This window comes from Biomphalaria glabrata, chromosome 13, assembly GCF_947242115.1.
Source record: "Biomphalaria glabrata chromosome 13, xgBioGlab47.1, whole genome shotgun sequence".
NCBI lineage: Eukaryota > Metazoa > Mollusca > Gastropoda > Planorbidae > Biomphalaria > Biomphalaria glabrata.
In genome coordinates, this window is record NC_074723.1 from 29,335,503 (window position 1) to 29,357,114 (window position 21,612).

At 36.6% G+C, this 21,612-nt stretch overlaps 2 protein-coding genes across 2 annotated transcripts; both read left to right on the forward strand.

Moving 5' to 3' along the window:
• The first annotated feature begins 8,381 nt into the window (after positions 1-8,381).
• On the forward strand, positions 8,382-10,964 carry LOC106079290 (uncharacterized). The gene is made up of 2 exons (XM_056009263.1): positions 8,382-8,577; positions 9,732-10,964. The coding sequence occupies exons 1-2, from the start codon at positions 8,427-8,429 to the stop codon at positions 10,931-10,933; spliced, it is 1,353 nt and encodes a 450-aa protein (XP_055865238.1). The 5' UTR covers positions 8,382-8,426; the 3' UTR covers positions 10,934-10,964.
• Positions 10,965-13,274: 2,310 nt separating this feature from the next.
• LOC106079291 (uncharacterized) lies at positions 13,275-19,233 on the forward strand. The gene is made up of 3 exons (XM_056007348.1): positions 13,275-13,401; positions 16,979-17,564; positions 18,791-19,233. Exons 2-3 carry the CDS (start codon positions 17,006-17,008, stop codon positions 19,093-19,095), a joined length of 864 nt encoding a protein of 287 aa, XP_055863323.1. The 5' UTR covers positions 13,275-13,401; positions 16,979-17,005; the 3' UTR covers positions 19,096-19,233.
• Positions 19,234-21,612: the final 2,379 nt, after the last annotated feature.

A 21,612-nucleotide genomic window follows, 5' to 3' on the forward strand; every position in this document is an offset into this window, starting at 1 on the left:
TTAGGACCGGATTTAAGCATGTGGAGGCCCCGGGGCAGAATTTCCTTCGTTTAAAAATTACATTATTTAACTCTATCTCTCCGTGATTATTTTCCACGTTCCGATGGAATTATTCATTTTCTCAGGGACAAGAAGGAAAATGATATTGTTTCTGTAGCTGGAGAGACTATTGAAATTGTGCAAACCTTTAAATACCTTGGTACTATCCTAGACAATAAACTAAATTTTGCTGCAAATACTGATTATATCAGCAAAAAAAGGCAGCAAAGATTACGACTACTAAGAAAACTGTCCTTGTTTCATGTTAGCGAAAAGGCCTTGGCTATGTTTTATCACGCTCACATCTGCAATATTTTAAGTTTCAATATCACTGCCTGGTATGGCAATCTGAGCATTAAAAATAAAAATAAACTTAATAGAATCCTAAATGCTGCTGGCAAAATCATTGGCAAAAAACAAACCCCATTTGGGCAGTTGTTTGAGACAAACATCTATAAAAAAGCTAACAATATCCTCGAAATAAAGAATCACCCTTTGTGTCAGGATTTTGTGATTTTACCATCACAAAACAGATACAAGACACCGATAGCAAAGACAAACAGACACAAACACTCTTTTGTTCCCCTGGCAATTAAATCATTAAATAAGAACAATCTGGTATAAACTTTGTCACATGTAAATTATGAGTGAGTCTGGTGTGAATGTACACTTTGGTTTCTTATAGTTATAATGTTTTTTGTTTGGTGTAATGCACAAATTGTAAGACAAATTTCCTTACGGATAATAAAGATTATTATTATTATTATTATTATTTGTGTGTTCACTACCCTGTTATAATGAAACTTCAATAACTTTTTGTATGTAATAAGACAATGTTATGTTTGGTGTATAATTATAGAAGAATTCATGTTCTTTATATTTATCACAAACTAAAGGTTATAAAACCAAAAATAATTGTACTTTAATGGCGTCAAATCAATGTTGGAATCGTCAGTTAGGAGTGAAAGAGTTTTATGTATATTTCAGTAACAAAAAAAAGTACATTTTTAGGGTCTACGTGATATGGTGAATCAGGAGTAGGCCTAAATTAGAGACAATGTTCACACTAGAAGCGGACACTTAAATGTAAAGTATTGTCGGTAAATGCCAAAAAAAAAAAAAAGTAAAAAAAAAAGATAAAAAAAAATCTAAATTTGCTGATCCGTCGAACTATGGATTTTTTCTATACCGCTGGAGCCCTTTCTTGTGGATTCCCCTTGGCTGAAGTCTTGTCTTTCTTTAAATTCTGTACCGTATACATGAGTTTAAATGACACACTAATTTTCTAAAACGTTTTGAGTACATATGACTTAATGCTCTTCTTGAAGGTAGTGAAGCATGTTGTCTGTCTGAGGCCCATGGGAAGTGAATTCCAAACATTTTGCCTAACAACTGAAAAGGCCAACAAGCCGTAACTTTTGAGGGAGAAACAGGGAACAGTTAGAAGCGGTGACTCCTTTGAGGTAAAAGTGCAATTTTTTGTTGTTGTTGTAGGCCTAAATGCACTGATGACAAAGTGTGGCCACCTGGTATTTCTTGTATTCACATGAAGCCACTTTTATCTATGTAATGTATAGTAAGGCTAAAAAAAAAGATTGAAATGCAAACAAAAAATATATAACTGTGTTTAAAATGTATTGTGAAAATCCCAAATACATTAGTTAACAAGAAAAACATTAAAAATGTTTTTTTGATAAAAAGATAATACCTCCTTTATACAACTTAAAATACAATATATTTTTTTTAGCTCAAATTGGGTATCAAACTGGTGATCTTGACCGAACGATCCTATCAATTAGGTCAGCGGTCATTATTATTATTATTATTACAATGCCTCTATTCAAGTCTTATTTTAGACTCTAGATGAGATGGCAAGTGTCTGAAAAGTAAAAGATCTGCTGGTGATGTGGTTTTCCTGAATGAAGAAAAAAAAAAGGTGGTCATCACCAAGTTAAAGCTTTGAATAGAACTTGAAGAAATTTGTTTCTTTTATAAAACTAACGGACGAATTCATGCTTATGCAGATCACAACTCATACGGGAAGCTCAGTTGTAGGACTATCAGACACTTGTTAAATTATTAAAATTTCATCACTCTTGTGTTCAACCAGCGAATCATCTAACAGACGATTTTTAAATAAAGCTGTTTGACTTGAATATCGAGCGGAAGTAAAAATGAAAGTAGTTTGTTGATCACAACAGTCTGAAAGAGATTATGGTAAAAGTACTTCGAAGGAGAGAGGATTTTCGTGGATGGAAACATTCGCCATCTAAATTTAATTGCAATCCAGTAAACTAAGGCCGGCAGGTGGTGGGTCATATCCGTTAAGTCTAATATAAAATGATTGTGAAAACGGGTTTACCCGATTAGTGACAATGTTTCGTTCTTTAATAGAGATATTTATTTTTTCATTTTTTAGGTCCACCTCCTCCCCCCCCCCCGACTGTGGGAGGGAAATTAAACATACACAATGATCTACGCCATGAACTACGAAACTTTTATGCCAAGTTTAATCAAGATCGGTCAAAGGTATTGATTTTTAAGTGATACATACATACGTACATATTGAAGCATAATATATAATAATATAGTGCCCCTCTATATTGACGATTTATCTGCCAATATAAGTCTTCAGTAAAGTTCAGTAGATCTTTATTTGTACAAATTAAAAGCTGACTTGTATATTGTATACATGTGATTCAAATGCTTAGTTCCAGAACGTCTATGGTGCCTTCGATGTGTAGATACCGAGAAATATTTGCAGAGAAGGGCGTGTTGTAGTTGTACAGCCTGGCTCCATTCACATACGCCGTCACTGACCTTGAGAAAACCAAGAAATACATCTCCACGATGTCTCCGACTTTGAAACTGTAGCTACTCCTGTCAATGTAGTCGTTTGGGTCCCAAGCGCCATTTTTAAAGGAGTTGATACGATAGTATCTTTGCACGCAGTTCGTAGAGCTACAGGTATAACTGTCTGCGCAGCTATCGTCACATCTTGCTCTGGCCCTGTAGTTGACGACTTCATTTGTTGGGAAGCCTGCTTTGAAATCAATTTGAAAAGAATCTAATCTGCGAATTCGAACTTTCATAAGGACCTGTAGTCAAAGAAAAATATAACATAAATAAATTACACTAATTGCAGGGGAAAATATTTTGCGTGTGTTAAAAAAATCAATGTCATTTTTTACTTCAATTCCTCTTATTAGCTTGCAAACTCTTTATCATGAATTAAAAAAAAAGGACTCTGGAATCAGGACAAAGATTTCGAAAACGGCTCGAATGGATTGTCTAGAAATTTGTTAGTTTTTTATTATATCTTTGGGGGAAAATACTAGCTAATTGGCAACACAGTGAAAACTCTGGTTTAAACGTTATATTATTCAAAATATAACTATCTTGAAATTAAATTTAGCTTATTTTGAACACTTACACTTGAGATTTCCTTAGTGTTCAGTGAAAAGTTAAATAAATGAATAGACGTTTAGGAATATTTTGCACACAATCTTATGTAGAAACAATTTACTGAAAAGCTTTAATTAATTTGTGACAATATGTATATAATACTTAGGTATGTAATACGTCAAGCTATTCCAGGAAAGAGAACTTGGTTTTACTATGTAAGACTTATTAACAAATCAACAGTCACATTTGACTAGAGCAACGCCAGTAGTAAAAATACACAACCTAGAGACGCTCCAGGATAGTACGACTAAAAAGTACAAGCAGCAATACTACATAAAACACTGAAACATTAATTACAAATACTAAAGCACACACTTAATAAAATGCTCAGAAAGGTACAAAGCTAAAGGCACATTCCTTTTTTCATATACTACGACTTAGTTGTAAAAGTGTTACTTCTTCCATGGTGCCATTTCAGTATGGAACGGGAAGCCTGAATCAGCCAATTACTGTTGGCTATTACACTTAAAGATGACGCCAACCTTAATCAAAGCTGTGAAAACTTAGGACCTATTTGAGACCACATTAACATATCCGAGTACATAACAACAACATAAATCACGTGATCTTACTTACCACGTCGCCTGCTACCATGCCGTCAGGTATTTCATACGTCTCATCAGTACATGAGGTTCCGGTGCCACAGCCCAAGTTTGTATTTAAAAGCCTTCTCTTCAGGTAGAGTCCAACTGGAGGAGCGCCAAAAGTCAAATCAGATATAACATTGGAGAAGCAAAGAGCGCACTTGGTCATGTAGATATTACAGGTGAGAGCTTTGCATTGGGTATCTCCCAGACAGTTGAACATGGCGACCTCTCGAGCTGGACTTGTTGACACCACACTCGGGCAGCCGACCAAAGAGATTTTAGCCTGAACGAAACTGGCCGAGCAGCGTCATCATTCAGGCAGCTGTCCTCCCCCAGCACATTAGACATCAGCAGAAATGTCAGGAATTTAATGAAGCCAACATGAAGGGGCATCTTTTTTGTACAAGGTAAACACTTATAACTTCAAGAGAAAGTTCTCTACATCTATTTTGTTTTGCAATGTCTTAACAACACAAGGCAACAACTTGACATGCACTCAATATAATCGGAGAGGATTCTTAGTTGCATACTTAAGAGCTGTCTACGAATGACTTATGCATATCTTTCTTCACCAGAAAAATTTCTCAGAGGTTCCAATGTTGTGTCGTTTCTAGGGAAATTTTGATATTTTCACATATCGCGTAACTTCAGAATGTTTAGAAGGCTTATATCAACTCTGTCTGTCTGATAAAAGGCTTGACCACATTATTTCTCCGACACCCAATCTCAGATCAAGCTCAAACAAGGGAAATAAATTGTACTTCACTGAAATGTGGTATAAACTAAATTAGTGCCCTTTTAGGTCACTGCTCTAAATTGAAACAAACAATATATAACTATACAATCTTCTCTAGTTGAGTACCTGACTAGCACAGTGTTTAGCACGTCGGCTTGATGAGCCGCGAGATCGAATTCAGGTTCCCCCCCCCCCTTTTTTTTTAAATAAATGATTTAAAAAACAATTACTGTAAAATACATCCAGATATATCTTTCTTTCTCCCCCTTCTATCTATCTATCTATCTATCTATCTATCTATCTATCTATCTATCTATCTATCTATCTATCTATCTATCTATCTATCTATCTATCTATCTATCTATCTATCTATCTATCTATCTATCTATCTATCTATCTATCTATCTATCTATCTATCTACCTATCTATCTATCTATCTATCTATCTATCTATCTATCTATCTATCTATCTATCTATCTATCTATCTATCTATCTATCTATCTAACTTAGTACTGCTCTGAAAGATATTACCCTAAAAGTAATCTACATACTGCTCTTTTCCTCTACGATAAAGACAAATAAATAGCGAAATCTCTGAAACTCTCTATATGTAGCTCTATAATTTAATCAGCTTGCTCATTCAGTCATATGAACCTACAGTAGGGTTAAGTTTAACATTCCTATGTAGCTAGTGCTACTTCATTTCTACATTAAGGTAACCTTGCACGCTTACAATTTGAGAGCAACTGTATCTTCATCTGTTTTTCCATTGTTTGGTGTTTCACGCCTCGACGAGACAGACGCAAAGACAATATTAACAGTACAAGGCTCTTTGTCTCCTCATCCGTAAGCGTATTACATCAGCGGTTCTAAGTCATGTAACGTGCACCCTTGCTAAAATTAAAACGTATGATTATAGTTTAAAAAAAGAAAAGAAAAGAATATACTTTTTTTATTCAAACCCGCACCTTTTCTGTTTCTATTTTCGTGTGATAATAGGAAACTCTCGCGGAGTGCAAGTTATGCGGAGACCACCAGCGGCATGCAAACCACAGTTAGAGAACCCTTGAATTGGGAACATCGTTTCTTGAATAATTCATTGCATTTTACTCCATGGACCAAGGAATCATTAAGTGTCAATGTTTGTTCTATGTAAAAGCGGGTTTTATGACAATTCTATTGAAAGGAATGAAACAAAGAAATTATTTTTCAAAACAACGTGTAGAGATCACGAGTCTGAGATGCCTTAGGTCTTGGGTTACCAGACACTCACCCGCGCAAAGTAGAACAAAAAGAGTCTAGACAAAACCTTAAAAAAAAAACAAGGTTACAAAGACAGTTTGTGTGGAAACACAAACTCAAAATCGGCCACCGAAGTTGTCCACCCAGACAGGTAAAAAGGCCGGTATCAATATTTTCAGAAAGAAAATCAGAATGAAATTATATAAAAGACAAATGACAGAGAAGAATGGAGAAAGAAGGTTGACAGATCTTATGTGGTGCCCCAGTGATCCAGAAGACCAAAGGATAGGTGAAAATAAATGTGAAATGAAATGCAAACCTGGCCTAACTGATGTCTTATAATGATAAAAAAGAAAAAACATTTTCGTAAAAAAAAAAAAAATTAAGTGTCCATTAGCTGCGACATAGCTCAGCAGGTCACGAGATATGAAAACCTACTTGTTAATTGTTTTTTTAAATTATTTCCAACTTATATGCATACTAAATAGCTTTTTTTCTCTTAAAAAAAAGCAAACATTATTTTTGGGTAAACTTAGTAGCCTAATTAGTAGGACAGAACTTACATAATGTAGCAATACAAATTCAAAAAAAAAAACTTTTAACAAAAAGTCTAAAACCATTTGCATAAATATGTTAAAAATATGGTACATTTCTATCTCCCCTACTAAAGAGTCTCGCGTTTTTGTTACTATTAATAGTGAATATTTGTAAAAGTGGTGTATTTTTATGAAACAAAAACCGCTTGCATAGGTGATTTAAAAAATTAGATTTTTTGCTTTTAGAAAAGAAAAAAGTAACCGTTGCATCAGGACTTTGAATGGACTAAAATATTATGATGTCAGATTTTCACAAGCTTTTCTAATAGCGTCTTTTCCCCTTTCGGAGGCAGCTAAAACTGTTTGAAATTTTTGTGATGAAACATGTCTGTAAATCATAGACTGTACAAAGAAAATTGAAGATTTGCATCCATGAGTGGTTAAGCGCTTGGCTTCCGAACCTGGATTCAAATCTCGGTGAAGACTGAGATTTTGAATTTGAGATTTTTAGGGCACCCCTGAGTCCACCCAACACTAATGGGTACCTGACTTTAGTTGTGCTGGTCACATGACACCATTGTCGTTAACCGTTTGCCATAGTAACAGATGACTTTAACATCATCTGACCCATAGATTGCAAGGTCTGAAAGGGGAAATTTAAAAAAAAACTTTTTTTTTCTCAGAGATTATGACTCTTCATAGTATAGTTCATCATTAGTACAAATATATTTTGTACCTCCTTGTTCAAAGAGCCCTGATCAGCGCAAACGCTCATTTGATTTTATCAATATAGTTGGCATGCAAAAGAGAAAAAAAAAACCAAAGATCTTGGGAAGCTCTGAGAAACATTTTTGTTCCCTCTGAATAAGTTATCAACAGACCGCAGGTTGACGAAGGAGGTTGTAAGAAGCTTGTCTGCTATTTTCTGAGCTAGTCTGAGATTTGTCCGTCTACTCCTGTTTAGGGGAGTTAGTGATGGCATTGTAGATTGAGTCAACACCGGAGTCGCCAGTGTTGTGCGTTTGTTATGTAGAGATCAAATACGTACTAATGTGTTGTGTCGGTATTGTGGGACCGCAATGTGCAGAATTCTCACTTGACTATGAACATAATATCTATATTATAATATTTGTGACATTGTTAAAGTAAATAATAGATAACGGTTTTATTTTATTCAATCCAATATTTTCATCTCATAAAATATTATATTGATATGTTAACATCTAGACCATTATTTATTTATTTATTTTAAGCACGAAGGTGTCTATTGAAGCGTCCGCTAAAATCATTCTATCCTTCTTTATGCGTGATAGTTTTCTTGTGCAAGTGGGATAAGGTGCATGCGACCTAGCGTATTTAAGAAGGGCCACGTAACGTGGGATCGCTATGTTTTATCAGTGGGATCGCTAGGTTTTAATAATGGGATCGCTAGTTTTTCCCAATGGGATCGCTAGGTTTTATCAATGGGATCGCTAGGTTTTTGCCAATGGGATTGCAAGGATTTCTCAATGGGAGCGCTAAATTTTCCCTATGGGATCGCTAGGTTTTCCGAATAGCTTAATTCAGCATATTGAGGGTACTTATTTCGTAAGTCTGAAATGATACTGGTCACCTCTTTTTTTTTTTTTTTGTTTGTGTGCTACACGTCGACCAAGCAATACAATTTTATTGATAGGAAAAGCATTGTCAAACACTAACATATCTTTTATGATACTCTTGACACTAGTGTGACACATGGGCCACATACATACTGTTTACTTATTGTTAACTTCTTGTTTACACTGTAACATATGGATTACATCAGACAGAGATCGAGATAAAATGAAGGTTTTAAGTTCTTACCAGCTTTTTTCTTCTTCATGTTTTCATTTTTGGGGTCTGAAAATGATTGAAGGTGGAGTCAGTACCAGCTGGCTGTTTTTCAAGATAGCAGTTTTACTTTGCTTTGGTGCTCACGGCTTCAATGCTTCAGGTAGATTCACTTTTTTTTTTTTAATGCATTCAGCCCAAGAAAATGTTAGGCCATTTACAATAGTTTAACTTTTAAAAGTTAAAGTTCCCCTTTCAGACCTTGTGATATATAAGCCAGATGATGTAATGGTCATCTGTTTCTGTGGCCCACGTTAACGAGGATGTCATGTAACCAGCACAAAGTCAGGTACTCATTAAAGCTGGGTGGACTCAGTAGCAAAGTTAAAAATCCCAGGATTCGAACCCAGGACCTAAGTTCAGAAGCCAATTGCTTTACCGCTCAGCCACAGCGCCGTAATTATTAAAAAGAAACTTATTTTAAAATCTAGAGAAGTTTTTTCGTGAAATGAGTCGATTTAATTGACGAAACGAGCTGTAATAGTTTTACATGCTGTATAGAAAAAGATCGTATCAATCTTTGTTCCAGGCAGATAAACCGATCCCTGCTCGATTAGAACATTGACGTCACTAGACAATCATAACTTAAAACTCATTTATTTTAAAAGGACGAGCATGGTAGCCGAGCTTCTGAAACAAGAGGGCACAGGTTCGAATCTTGGTGAAGACTAGGAATTTTGTAATTTTCAGGTCGCTCATGAGTCCACCCAATTCTAATGAGGAACTTGATACTTGTTAGAGGAAAGCAAAAAGTATTCGGTCATTCGACTGGACACATGAAATAATGAAAGCCTTGTTTTAACCGTGGTCCACAGAAACAGATGACTTTTACATCATCTGCGTGGTGGATGAGCGGTAAAGAGCTTGGCTTCCGAAACGAAGGTCCTGGGTACGATTCCTGTTGAAGACTGGGATTTTTAACTTCGGCGTCTTTGGGCTCCTCTGAGTCCACACAGCTCATTAGCTGGGGAAAAAGTAAAGTCGGTTGGTCATTGTGCTGGTCTAATGACACCCTCATTAACCGCAGACCATAGAAAGAGATGACCTTTACTTCCTCTGCTCTATAGATCAAAAGTCCTGAAGGGGAACTATATATTTAAATGTAAATAAATACTCTATGATAGCAATGACTTCCGAAGTGCAATGTTTTTCATGGCAGTTGAAATAAACACTTCATTTAGAATTAAATTCCCTTAAGATTGATGAATATATTCTAGAGATGATTCTAATTTCATTCTTTTTTTCGCCTTTATGCAGCCACTAATCCAATCGTAACGATAAGCCCAAAGGAGATTATTTTAGGCTTCACTAAAGACCTTAGCGTAGACTGTTCATTTAGGCAAGGATCCGTTCCATCTGTTTCTAGTCTCATCTCGTTGGTACTCACACACAGGAGAAAAAATGGTCACGGTTACCAGCATCAGGTGTCCGTAAGTAGCAGTGGAGGTCTTCTGAATAGCAACTTCTTGCAAGGAACATCTTCTGGTATAATAAACAACAGAGGTATTTCTTATGTCAAAGTCATCTGGAAAAATCCTAGGCATGACAGTGCCGGAGTTTACAAATGTGATGCCCATGGAATTGACACTTTAGGTAGACCTGTAACTTTCTCAACTAACTCTTCAGTGGAAACATCTACACCAAGCATTGATATGGTAATATTAGAAGTGAGACTTATCAAAGATTTACTGGAAGATCTGCAGCTGAAATTAAACAACTCTGAAAGCAGTTTTAATGGACAAATTAAATTAATTGTATCCAATGTAAGTCAGCTACAGTCGCAAACATCTAATTCAGCAAACCAACTTCTGTCAGAACTGAACTCTTTAAAAAATTCTGTATCGCAGCTTCAAGTACGAGTATTCTCCAGCATCAGTCAACTACAGTCACAGACATCAAATTCAGTAAATCAAATTTGGTCTGAAATTAATTCAATGAAAAGTTCAATTTCGCAACATCAATCACGCATTTCTAACCATGAGATTTTGATTTCTACTATTAGAAGACAGCAGGACAAAGCTAAAGCCAGCTTGGACGCTGCACGATCTGCACTGTTCCACAGTTCCAGTTACTTTCACGGGAGACGGTATTTTCTGACTAGATCTGCGAGTTTCTTTAACCCCAGTTATGGACAATCGACCTGCGCAACGTATGGTGGTTATCTGACAGAACTCGACTCCCAAAGCGAATTAAACTTCGTTCGAAGTTTCGTGACTTCATACGGTTCTTCTTACTTCGCAGTAATGATGGGCGCCACGGACGAGGGCCACGAAGGGCGCTGGATCAACACGCACAGCAGGACCTCCGTCGTTCATCTCTGGCACCCTAGACAACCAGACAACGCCGAAGGAAGAGAACATTGCTCTTGTCTTTGGAAACGATTTGGTTTTGCAATGAATGATTGCCCCTGCTACTATACTTCCACTGAAGTTGGGTTTCTCTGTGAGATTCCTGATTAACCTTTGATTACTAAATAAATTATTACAAATCTCAAAACGATAGACTTCTGTTTTTTTTTTGTTTCTTTTTACATTTAAGTGGATTTTGAAAAAGTCGCTATTAGATATTTTTTGTCTGGCCGTCCGTTCGTCGCGTTTAGATTTAAAAAACTGAAAATGTGTAAGAAAAAAAAAACGACTTCAAGATACCTCAACTATGAGACGACCTTTTGACCTGATTAAATTGAACTCATGTTGCCAAACTTACTTAACTGGTCAATGGGAGGACAACAAAAAAGAATGGAAGGGCCTGCTATTGAAAGAGGTTATAGCTAAGGCAAAAGACAGAACAATGTAGAAAGACGGTCAACGAATCTTGCATGGTGCCCCAACGGTCCAACAGACTAAGGGATAGGTAAAGGTCTGTGATAAAATCTTACACATATTTTTAATGGCTCTGACTCACTCATCACTAATGCTCGAAAAAATAAGAAAAATTAAACCTATCACTTACCTTTGGATTTCCGCAACTAAGTTATTTGCAGAATAAAAACCGTAGTGGTTAAATTAAAAAAAAAGATATATATTCTTAATATTAACACAATATTTTTTTTGGAAGCTGCCATATTGAAAAGTACAAGATTATACATTCATTTGTTGGGAGTTTATTTTTTATGCGTAATGTCCTCGTCTATAAATAATACTTGGTTAGCTAAGTGGCTAGAGTGCCGCTAGATGATCATACTTATATGAGTGTAAGGGCCGGAAACTCCAAATCACGCGTTAACTTGTTGTATAGCGTTGTTTGCAAAAATTGAATTGTAATAATTTGATGTACATAAAAGTTGAAACAGAATTTATTACCTCGATCCTGATACAGTTAAAGAGATTTTCAACACTTGATTAAAAAATTGATGGCGTTAGAATACACCAGAGAGAGTTTCAAATATTTCTATAAAAAGCTGTAAAAACGAAAAACATTCAGAGATTAAATGTAGGATTATTTTCTAAGTTGGAGGATGTGTGTGTGTGTGCGTGGAGGGAATAAGTGTAGTCAGTGGGAAAAGTTTGTCGAAGAACATTCAGAGATTGACCAAGTTGTTATGCTCTTCAGCGGTGTTGAGTACTTGAAAATGTAACTAAGCCCAACTGGAGGTAACACTGAACTCAATACTGGAACAGAGAACACCGACGAAAGGCCAACAGTCGATAAATAGAGTCGACGCTGGTGTTGAAACAACAAACACTTTGAATACTTAATACGGGAACCATCCGATGTCCTCTATTACTAGCCGTCTATCTAATTCTTCTTATTCTTACTGTAAATAAGAAAGCGTCTTGATTCTAAAGCGTCGCCTAGAGAGTTCTTGTTTTTTAAAGATCTATCACGTCACTTGTCGCTAAGTAAAACTTTCCCCTTATTCCCGAAAAAAATAACTAAATCCTAATCATGTCATAACAACTCCTCCCCCTTAAATGGACTATTTTTCAAGGCGGAGGATGTGTGTGTGCCTGGGGGAATAAGTGAATTCACTGGGAAAAAGTATGTGTTGAAGGTGCGGGGTTATACTGCGGACAGAGCCAGTTAGAAGAAACAGAAACTAAAATTCAAGTTTTTTGTTTCAGAGGCGGGTGAGGGAGAGAAAAGTGAGATGAATTTCCCAGGCCAGAAGTGAGTCTGTTGGAGAAGGCGTTTATATAAGTAAGAAATAAAAGTAGGAGGGTCCATGGCTAAATAAATAATTTATCAGTCTAATCAGTGGGCGTAGCAGGTGTGTAATGCTACTCAAATTATATTTCATGCATGTTAACAAAAAGAAAAAAAAAGATTTATATTCAAGTCTCAAGCAGTCTCGGGGAAAAGACAAGCGATTCAATATGTTAAAATCTCAAGTAGTCTCGGGGAAAAAAGCGATTCAATATGTTGAAGTCTCAAGTAGTCTCGGGGAAAAGACAAGCGATTCAATATGTTGAAATCTCAAGTAGACTCGGGGAAAAGACAAGCGATTCAATATGTTGAAGTCTCAAGTAGTCTCGGGGAAAAGACAAGCGATTCAATATGTTGAAATCTCAAGTAGTCTAGGGGAAAAGACAAGTGATTCAATATGTTGAAGTCTCAAGTAGTCTCGGGAAAAGACAAGCGATTCAATATGTTAAAGTCTCAAATAGTCTCGGGGAAAAGACAAGTGATTCAATATGTTAAAGTCTCAAGTAGTCTCGGGGAAAAGACAAGCGATTCAATATGTTGAAGTCTCAAGTAGTCTAGGGGAAAAGACAAGCGATTCAATATGTTGAAGTCTCAAGTAGTCTCGGGGAAAAGACAAGCGATTCAATATGTTAGAATTCTTATTAGAACGGAAATCCCCCACTATTATAGGTTTTATTCGGCTCGCCATTTGTCTATAGACTGCTTATGTAAAACGGAAAGAGAATCTACACATTTTTTTTTAATATGAAGAGCTTGTAATAAAAGCATCATATTATTTGTGGTAAGATTAAAATATGTTCTTGTTTTAGTTTCGTCTTCCAATTAGATCTAGTTGGCCTTCAACGAACGCAGTAGTAGGTTGTATGTTTATTGTATGAGCTTGAAGTTGACCAGTTAGAAAAAACAATGAATATGAATGCTATCTTCTCGAGATCTAGAATAAATCTCTTCATTATGATTAACATCGTCTTGTTGTAAGACTAGATCTAGACAACACTAGAGTAGATCTATACATTATTTTATTTTGTAGGACTAGATCTAGACAACACTAGAGTAGATCTATACATTATTTTATCTTGTAGGACTAGATCTAGACAACACTAGAGTAGATCTATACATTATTTTATCTTGTAGGACTAGATCTAGACAACACTAGAGTAGATCTAGATCTATACATTATTTTATCTTGTAGGACTAGATCTAGACAACACTAGAGTAGATCTATACATTATTTTATCTTGTAGGACTAGATCTAGACAACACTAGAGTAGATCTAGATCTATACATTATTTTATCTTGTAGGACTAGATCTAGACAACACTAGAGTAGATCTATACATTATTTTATCTTGTAGGACTAGATCTAGACAACACTAGAGTAGATCTATACATTATTTATCTTGTAGGACTAGATCTAGACAACACTAGAGTAGATCTATACATTATTTTATCTTGTAGGACTAGATCTAGACAACACTAGAGTAGATCTATACATTATTTTATCTTGTAGGACTAGATCTAGACAACACTAGAGTAGATCTAGATCTATACATTATTTTATCTTGTAGGACTAGATCTAGACAACACTAGAGTAGATCTATACATTATTTTATCTTGTAGGACTAGATCTAGATCTATACATTATTTTATCTTGTAGGTCTAGATCTATACATTATTTTATCTTGTAGGACTAGATCTAGATCTATACATTATTTTATCTTGTAGGACTAGATCTAGATCTATACATTATTTTATCTTGTAGGACTAGATCTAGATCTATACATTATTTTATCTTGTAGGACTAGATCTAGATCTATACATTATTTTATCTTGTAGGACTAGATCTAGATCTATACATTATTTTATCTTGTAGGACTAGATCTAGATCTATACATTATTTTATCTTGTAGGACTAGATCTAGATCTATACATTATTTTATCTTGTAGGACTAGATCTAGATCTATACATTATTTTATCTTGTAGGACTAGATCTATACATTATTTTATCTTGTAGGACTAGATCTAGATCTAATACATTAATTAACTTGTCATGTAAGACTAGATCTAGATCTATAATAAACTTATCTTGTAGGATTAGATCTATACATTAACCAGTAAGACTAGATCTAGATCTATACATTATTTTATCTTGTAGGACTAGATCTAGATCTAATACATTAATTAACTTGTCGTGTAAGACTAGATCTAGATCTATAATAAACTTATCTTGTAGGATTAGATCTATACATTAGCTTGTCTTGTAAAACTAGACTAGATGTAGATTTATACTCTAACTCGTCTTGTAAGACTAAATTTCGAACTATAGTCAGTAGACCTACATTAGGCCTACTTGTCTTGTAAGACTAGATCGAGATCTATACATTACCTAGTAAGACTAGATCTAGATCTATACATTATTTTATCTTGTAGGACTAGATATACATCTAATACATTAATTAACTTGTCTTATAGACTAGTTCTAGAGATCTATACATTAAATTGTCTTGTAAGACTAGATCTAGATCTAAGTATTAGCGTGACTAGAAGATTGACACAATGATAAGCATAGGTGTGTCTTAGAGTTTTACACTGAATGGAGTCTTGTTATTGTTGAGCTGAATGGTAGTCGACGTAACAAATGTGCCCCACGGAAAAGCTTTAAAGACCAACTTTGGCGCCAGCCTGCTCTAACTAACATAGAAGAGAGAGAGAGAGAGCACCAGGCTGCAGGCGGCTTTGGAAGGAAAGCTGAAGCTCGCAGTCCCTGGATACACATTTGAGACTACAAGAAGATGCACTGACGAGGACAGACGTAGACGGTGAAAAAGAGAATCTAAATCGACCACCAAGGCGGACAATGGTTAAGGCTGCCCTAGAATGTGGCAATATATGTAGGTCGCAGCTGGGGTTGATTAGAGTAACACGATTGATAATCACTAAGTTTAGAAATACTACAGGCTAGAGCGCTAAGAAGTCAAGTAGTGCTTTAGATAGTCTACAGCATTGTATTATAAATATAATAGCCATGAAGAAATAATGGCCATAGCTCTAAACAAAATGTTACATAAGTTAGCATAAATATATAATGTAGAAGTTATTTCTCTTTTTTGATATTGAAAGGAAATTAATTACCAATAATTATATTAGTAGTTGGCTTATTTTCTAAAAAGCTGTTTTTTTTTAGGTACAATAAATAATTGTGTTAAGTTTCAACTTGATCCGAGAATGGGTGTGGGAGAAATACCGTGTACAATTGTTTAATTAAGTGACGAGACCACAACATATTTAACCATATCTGTGAAAACTGAAGGATTAATTTCCCTTGTTCATATAAATCAAAATATTTAATAACTAATAATTAATTGACTAGTTGTTTACATTTTTGTTATTGATTCATGTTTTGTCTAAGTCAATAAATAATTGTGCGAATTGTCAACTTTATCAAAGAATGGGTGTGGGAGAAATAACGTGTTCAAACCTTTTACCAGACAGAGCTCATATAAGCTTTGTTAAAAGGTCTTACTTTTCACTAAACATCTTGAACAAGTTTCGTTACCACTTGAAGTCGTAGAACGTCTTTGACCGTATCAAAGCTTGGAAATAGCTCTAGTAAGAACGCTTTCCCCAGAGGTTCCCATCTCTTCGCAGATGTTGGGCTCAAAGATACGGACACAAAAATCACTAAACAGTTTGGGATCAGTGGCATCTCAGGTTCTTTCAGAATGTATCACTGGGCTGCAAGCTGCAAAAGCGGGCCATCGGCTAATGACATTTCCTAAGCATAGACTCTCGGAGCCTATGGGTTAAACATCAAGGAATATTCAAAGAGTTTTCCTTCCACTAGGTGGACAGCCGGAGACTGAGGGATTAATTGCTTGGCTTCCGAACCGGTGTCCGGGGTTCGAATCCTGGAGAAGACCTGGATTTTTCATTTCGGGATCTTCGGGCTCCTCTGAGTCCATCCAGCTCAAATGGGTACCTGACATTAATTAGGGAAAAGTAAAGGCGGTTGGTCGTTGTGTTGGCCACATGTCACCCTCGCTAACCGTAGGCCACAGAATCTGATGGCCTTTACATCATCTGCCCTATGTACCACAAGGTCTGAAATGGGAACTTTTCTTACTTTAAGGTGGACAGCCAAGGTTCACAGGCCACTCTTGTCCGAATCGTATTGGTTAAGACGACTACTACACGCCTTTGCCCTTTCTCCTGCCCATTGATAACAGTTCAGAGGTTATATTATTTAGTTTAATGTTTATTATCTTATACATATTTTCACATAACATTTATTATTGAGTTAAATTGATTTCTAATAGCCACAACAAAAAACCATAATTTAATGTCTTTGCTCTAAACAGGATTGCTTGTTTGTTCTGCGAGTAGACATGGTGAGATCACTAACATCAATTCCTTTTGTAATATTAATTGCTTCCACTTGGTGGCCATGTCTAAGAGCGATGGGTGCTCAACACGTGGTCTGCCATGAAGGACAATATATGTCTTCAACAAACAAATGCCGGCCTTGTCCTAGTGGTCATTTTATGTCAGAGAGTGCCCATACAAACAAGAAATGCGCGCCCTGCAGCCCGCCCCCTACTGAAGGACTTGGGCTTTACGAGTTATCCAAGTGCAATGCCACTCAGGATTCTGTCCGTTCATGTGCCCACGGCTTTTTTGTGGACATGTGGCATCGGGGTCGGTGCCTCCGGTGCACGGACTGCGAACTGACGGGCACGCACACCGCCAGGCGATGCACGACATCAACTGATACCCAATGCTGCCCGAGCCCAACGATGGAGGTGAGAAATTTGAATGCTGAAGTGGACTCCTCACATTGTGTACATATGAACCAATCCCGAACGTACTGCTGTTGTAAGCGTGGTCATCACTTGCGTCTTGAGCTTGGAGATGTCCAGTGTATTCCTGGCAAGCAATTTTTATTCCGTAAGTACATTCAGAAATTATGGCATTAATTAGCAATTATGTCATTGTTTAGCCATTATGGAGTTATTTAGCTATTGTCTCATTATTTAGCCATAATGTCACTTTTTAGTCATTATTTAGACATTAAGAAAATAAAGTAAAGTTACCCTTTCAGACTATGCGTTCTATAGGGCAGAAGATATTAAGCTCATCTGTTTCTTTAGCCAACGGTTAACGAGCAGGGTGTCATGTGGCCAGCACAACGACCAGAGTCACGTACCCATTAGAATGTTGGGTGGACTCAGGGGCGCCTAAAAATCCCGAAATTCAAAATTTTAGTCTTCACCAAGATTCGAACCCAGGACCCTAGTTTCGGAAGCTAAGCGCTTAACCACTCATCCAACGCGACCCGACATAACATCTAGATATTTTTTAAAAAAGTATTTAAGATGTAATTGCATCTTTTTTTTTTAAAGTTATATAACTCAATATTTTCATTTCCGACCACAGTTTGAACTTGCAAATACTTTTGCTCTTCCCTTGATTAAAATTTGGTTGTTATATTTCTTAAAAAGCTGTGTACAGTAAAAGTAGAAATAGAGTTGTAATCTTCGTGATGGATTGGCTCTTGAACCGATATCCATAATAGTACCAAATTATATTTGCTTTGCCGAAGTTTCATTTTACGAAAGATAGTTTTCAATTATCCGTAATTTTACATTTTACATTGTGATTGTTTTCCTTTTGCTACTTCTTGTGTGACTTAAGAGGCCAATTCTTGATACACAGCTGCGGTCACAGGTTGGGCATTTCAATTATATGACAAAAAGATAAATAACTCTTATGACTTCTGTTTCAGCTTTCTACTATATCTATAGGTCTCTAGAACTAGCTAGTTTCTCTCCATGTCTAGGTGTCCCTGGGTTCAGCTGTAATTAAATGAAACACTTAACTCGATCAAAACACAGAAACTTTATTGTACTTCAGGGCACGTATCACACGTTGCCCCCTGTCCTTGACTACAAACTAGCACACTTCCGGTCATTTGCTCATACGTTTCAACTAACATATATATATATATAAATAGATTATACAGTATTATACACACATACAGATATTCATCCGTGACAACTTCCAAATGCCAAAGGTCATTATATTGTTTCTGTCCTCACTTAGACCTACTGGTAGGTAAGACCTATATATATTATCAAAGTTTCTTTTTTTTCCTTCCTTCTATGGCGATATAGTCCAAAAGAGAGTCTCGGAGCAGAGTTGTGGAATCAACCAGTATCTGCAGCCCATGACCAAGAAATGCCTCCTTTGTCCTCTCTGCTCCTACCAGAACAAGACTGAGCACCAGGAGGAGAAGTGTTTACCCTGCTCCATGAATAACCCCAAACTGGCCTACTGCCCCAGGACTTGTCAGGACAGGGAGGCCAACACGGTGATTCGTCTGTTCTTCTCTGGCATCGTCGTGGTCACCTTTCCCTTGGTCCTGGTGCCTCTGTCTTTGGCTATCGTCAATGTGGCCAAGCAGCAAAACTGGATTTAATTGTAGAAACATTCTGGACTTTACTTTTTGTTTTATAGTATTGACTATGTCCAAATAGATTTATAAATAGCCTATGAGGTCACTAGATCTGAACAGTGTTGTTCAACAATGTTAAAAAATATATCTTTATGCTTCACAGATTTTGTTTTGTTACCATATTTATAATGGAGCATTTAATCAAAGTCTTTGTCAAGTTCATTTACTTTCTCCATTTTATTAAACAATTATTTTTACTTCTCACAACTCAATTGTTGGAATAAGTTTTGTATTTTAATGGGAAAGAACTGAAGCCGAATGTTACATTGTCGGAAATTAAAGTGTTGCCTCCCTTTGTTGCATTTGTTGGACCGAGACCAGTCGTTATAGAAGACCTAAACATTGACCTGCTACGAGGGGGAGAATTTGAAAATCCCTCCTGAAGTGGGCCCCCAGATAGGTGTTTTTTACATTAAATATTAAATATTACGCAAAATGCAGGGGCCCCCAAGAAGGTCAAATTCCCGGGCCCCCAAATGATGGAAAATTCCTACCTACGCCCCTCAACGTCACAACCTCTGGGCAGTTAAGACCAACAGCTCGTCGCCGCGTCGTACTTAAGATAAATTAAAAAAAAAAAAAACGATTTTTTAGATTTTGCTTGTTCCTATTCTTTAGTCTATCCTTGGTGATTCTACAAGACCTTCTTAATCTCGGTGTCAACTGGTAGTGATTGGTTGTCCCGGGTTTTCATGGGGAAATAATTATCGACAGATCAGACTTAACGTAGTGGTCTTTTTAATGTTTGTATTTATTATATATATCAACGCAGTCTGCTTGGAAGATTTGAACCCAAGCTTCAGTCACATGACCAGACAACAAGAGGTAATAGTTCAGGAAACAATGTCTAGCTACTACCTGGCATTGGCTTGAAGGGAAGCTCAACTGGCAGACATTACACGAACTTTAAAATAATTTCGTAGTGTATAACTCTTTGAGTGTGGCGCCGAACTTTTGGCGTTAATAGATACCAAATAATTTCAAGTACAACTTTGAACCATGAATCAAATCCGGATCTATGCGTGTTCAGAAACTTGGTTTCTTGTAATAAACATTTGAAACTGATCTCTCTCTGACTACTCACTTAAACTCCTATATTTACGATGATTAATTTGTAACCGATGAGCTGTGGCGGGTATATTGCAATGACCAGAGTAAATAATCATTAACTATATAAACAAATAGCAACGAACTGTCGCCATTTGTGACTATGAAACATTTATCCCCGCTCCGGTGATGTGGAGATTATAGACAGTCAGAACGACAGCGACCTTGGAAGGACATTTTTTACCGCGCTGTTTGTTGTCCTTAGTGTTGAGTCTAACAATTTGAATGTAACCGATTTGTTTTGGGAAATATGTCAGTTGAAATTCACAGTATTTGCTCTACAATATAAATCAAAAACTTTTGATCTGGTGAAGCAGATATTATGGAACATTTAGTTATGACGACTGCGTCCTCATAAGTCTTCGTCACTTTGTTTTGTGACTATTGATGTAGCTATAAAAGTGCTTTAAAAAAGTAAATATTCCACTCTCTTCCAGTACAAGAGTCAGGTCATGCTTGGATCCCATCTTGAAATGGACAGTGAGTATCAATCTTTTTAGGTCTTCTTGGGGCCTTGTGTTTTGAGCAGGTGTATCTGAACCCGTAAAAAAAACAGAAAAAAAAACCCAGCAACTGTCGAGTCCAATGCAACATATCCTCTAGTCTAAAGCTTATTTATGCTTTGTTGGCGGAACCCTTGGGAGGCCGGATAACGTTCCTTACTTCGGCCCGCTGACCATAGCCTTGGCATCACTGTAATATATTTACTTAGACCTTAAAAAATATGTTTTAATTTTTTAAAATCTAGCCTTTTCATTTACTGTAGCTTAGTATAGTCAAGTCCTTTATATGCAGGCCTACCTAATTACAAGGATAGAATTAAAAACTATAATATAAACATTATGACCTTCTCTTTAATACACGTACGGTCTTGCTAATTTTAAAGAAGCAATATATCTTGGGCTGTAGTGGTAGGAAGGTCTGCCTACAATCGAATTGGCTCAGTAGGGTATCAGTCACAGTTTCGTACGTGTGGGCGCAGTGTCTGAGGCGGGCTGTGTCAGTGGGATTTCTTTTGTTGTGGTGATAATTTAAAGGTGTGTGTGTCCTGTTCTTAGCTGGAAGATTGTTGGTTTTCTTTGTAAGGGAGGAAATTTATTATATCCAGTTTGTTTGGCATGACCATTTCTTCGCACATAGCTCTACCTTGTGCCTCTTGATGCCCATTGGTTGAGCCACTCCACTTTGTGATTACTGTCTAACATTGACCTGAGAGTGAGATAGTTGACTGGTCTATCTGGTTGTTTTGTGGATGACCCCGCTTTTGACAGTCTGTCAGTGTTACTGAAAAGTGAGATACGCCTACCCCCAGGGGTACGGGAAGAGTCAGATGGGGATACGCATTGCACATAGTTAACTATGCTGATTTAAAAA

Bases quoted from the DNA above. Each gene is read 5' to 3' on its own strand.
- LOC106079290 (XM_056009263.1), top strand. From the start codon at position 8,427: ATGAAGGTTTTAAGTTCTTACCAGCTTTTTTCTTCTTCATGTTTTCAT. The intron at 8,578-9,731 runs GTAGATTCACTT...GCCTTTATGCAG, and splicing joins TCACGGCTTCAATGCTTCAG to CCACTAATCCAATCGTAACG.
- LOC106079291 (XM_056007348.1), top strand. From the start codon at position 17,006: ATGGTGAGATCACTAACATCAATTCCTTTTGTAATATTAATTGCTTCC. The intron at 17,565-18,790 runs GTAAGTACATTC...ATGGCGATATAG, and splicing joins TGGCAAGCAATTTTTATTCC to TCCAAAAGAGAGTCTCGGAG.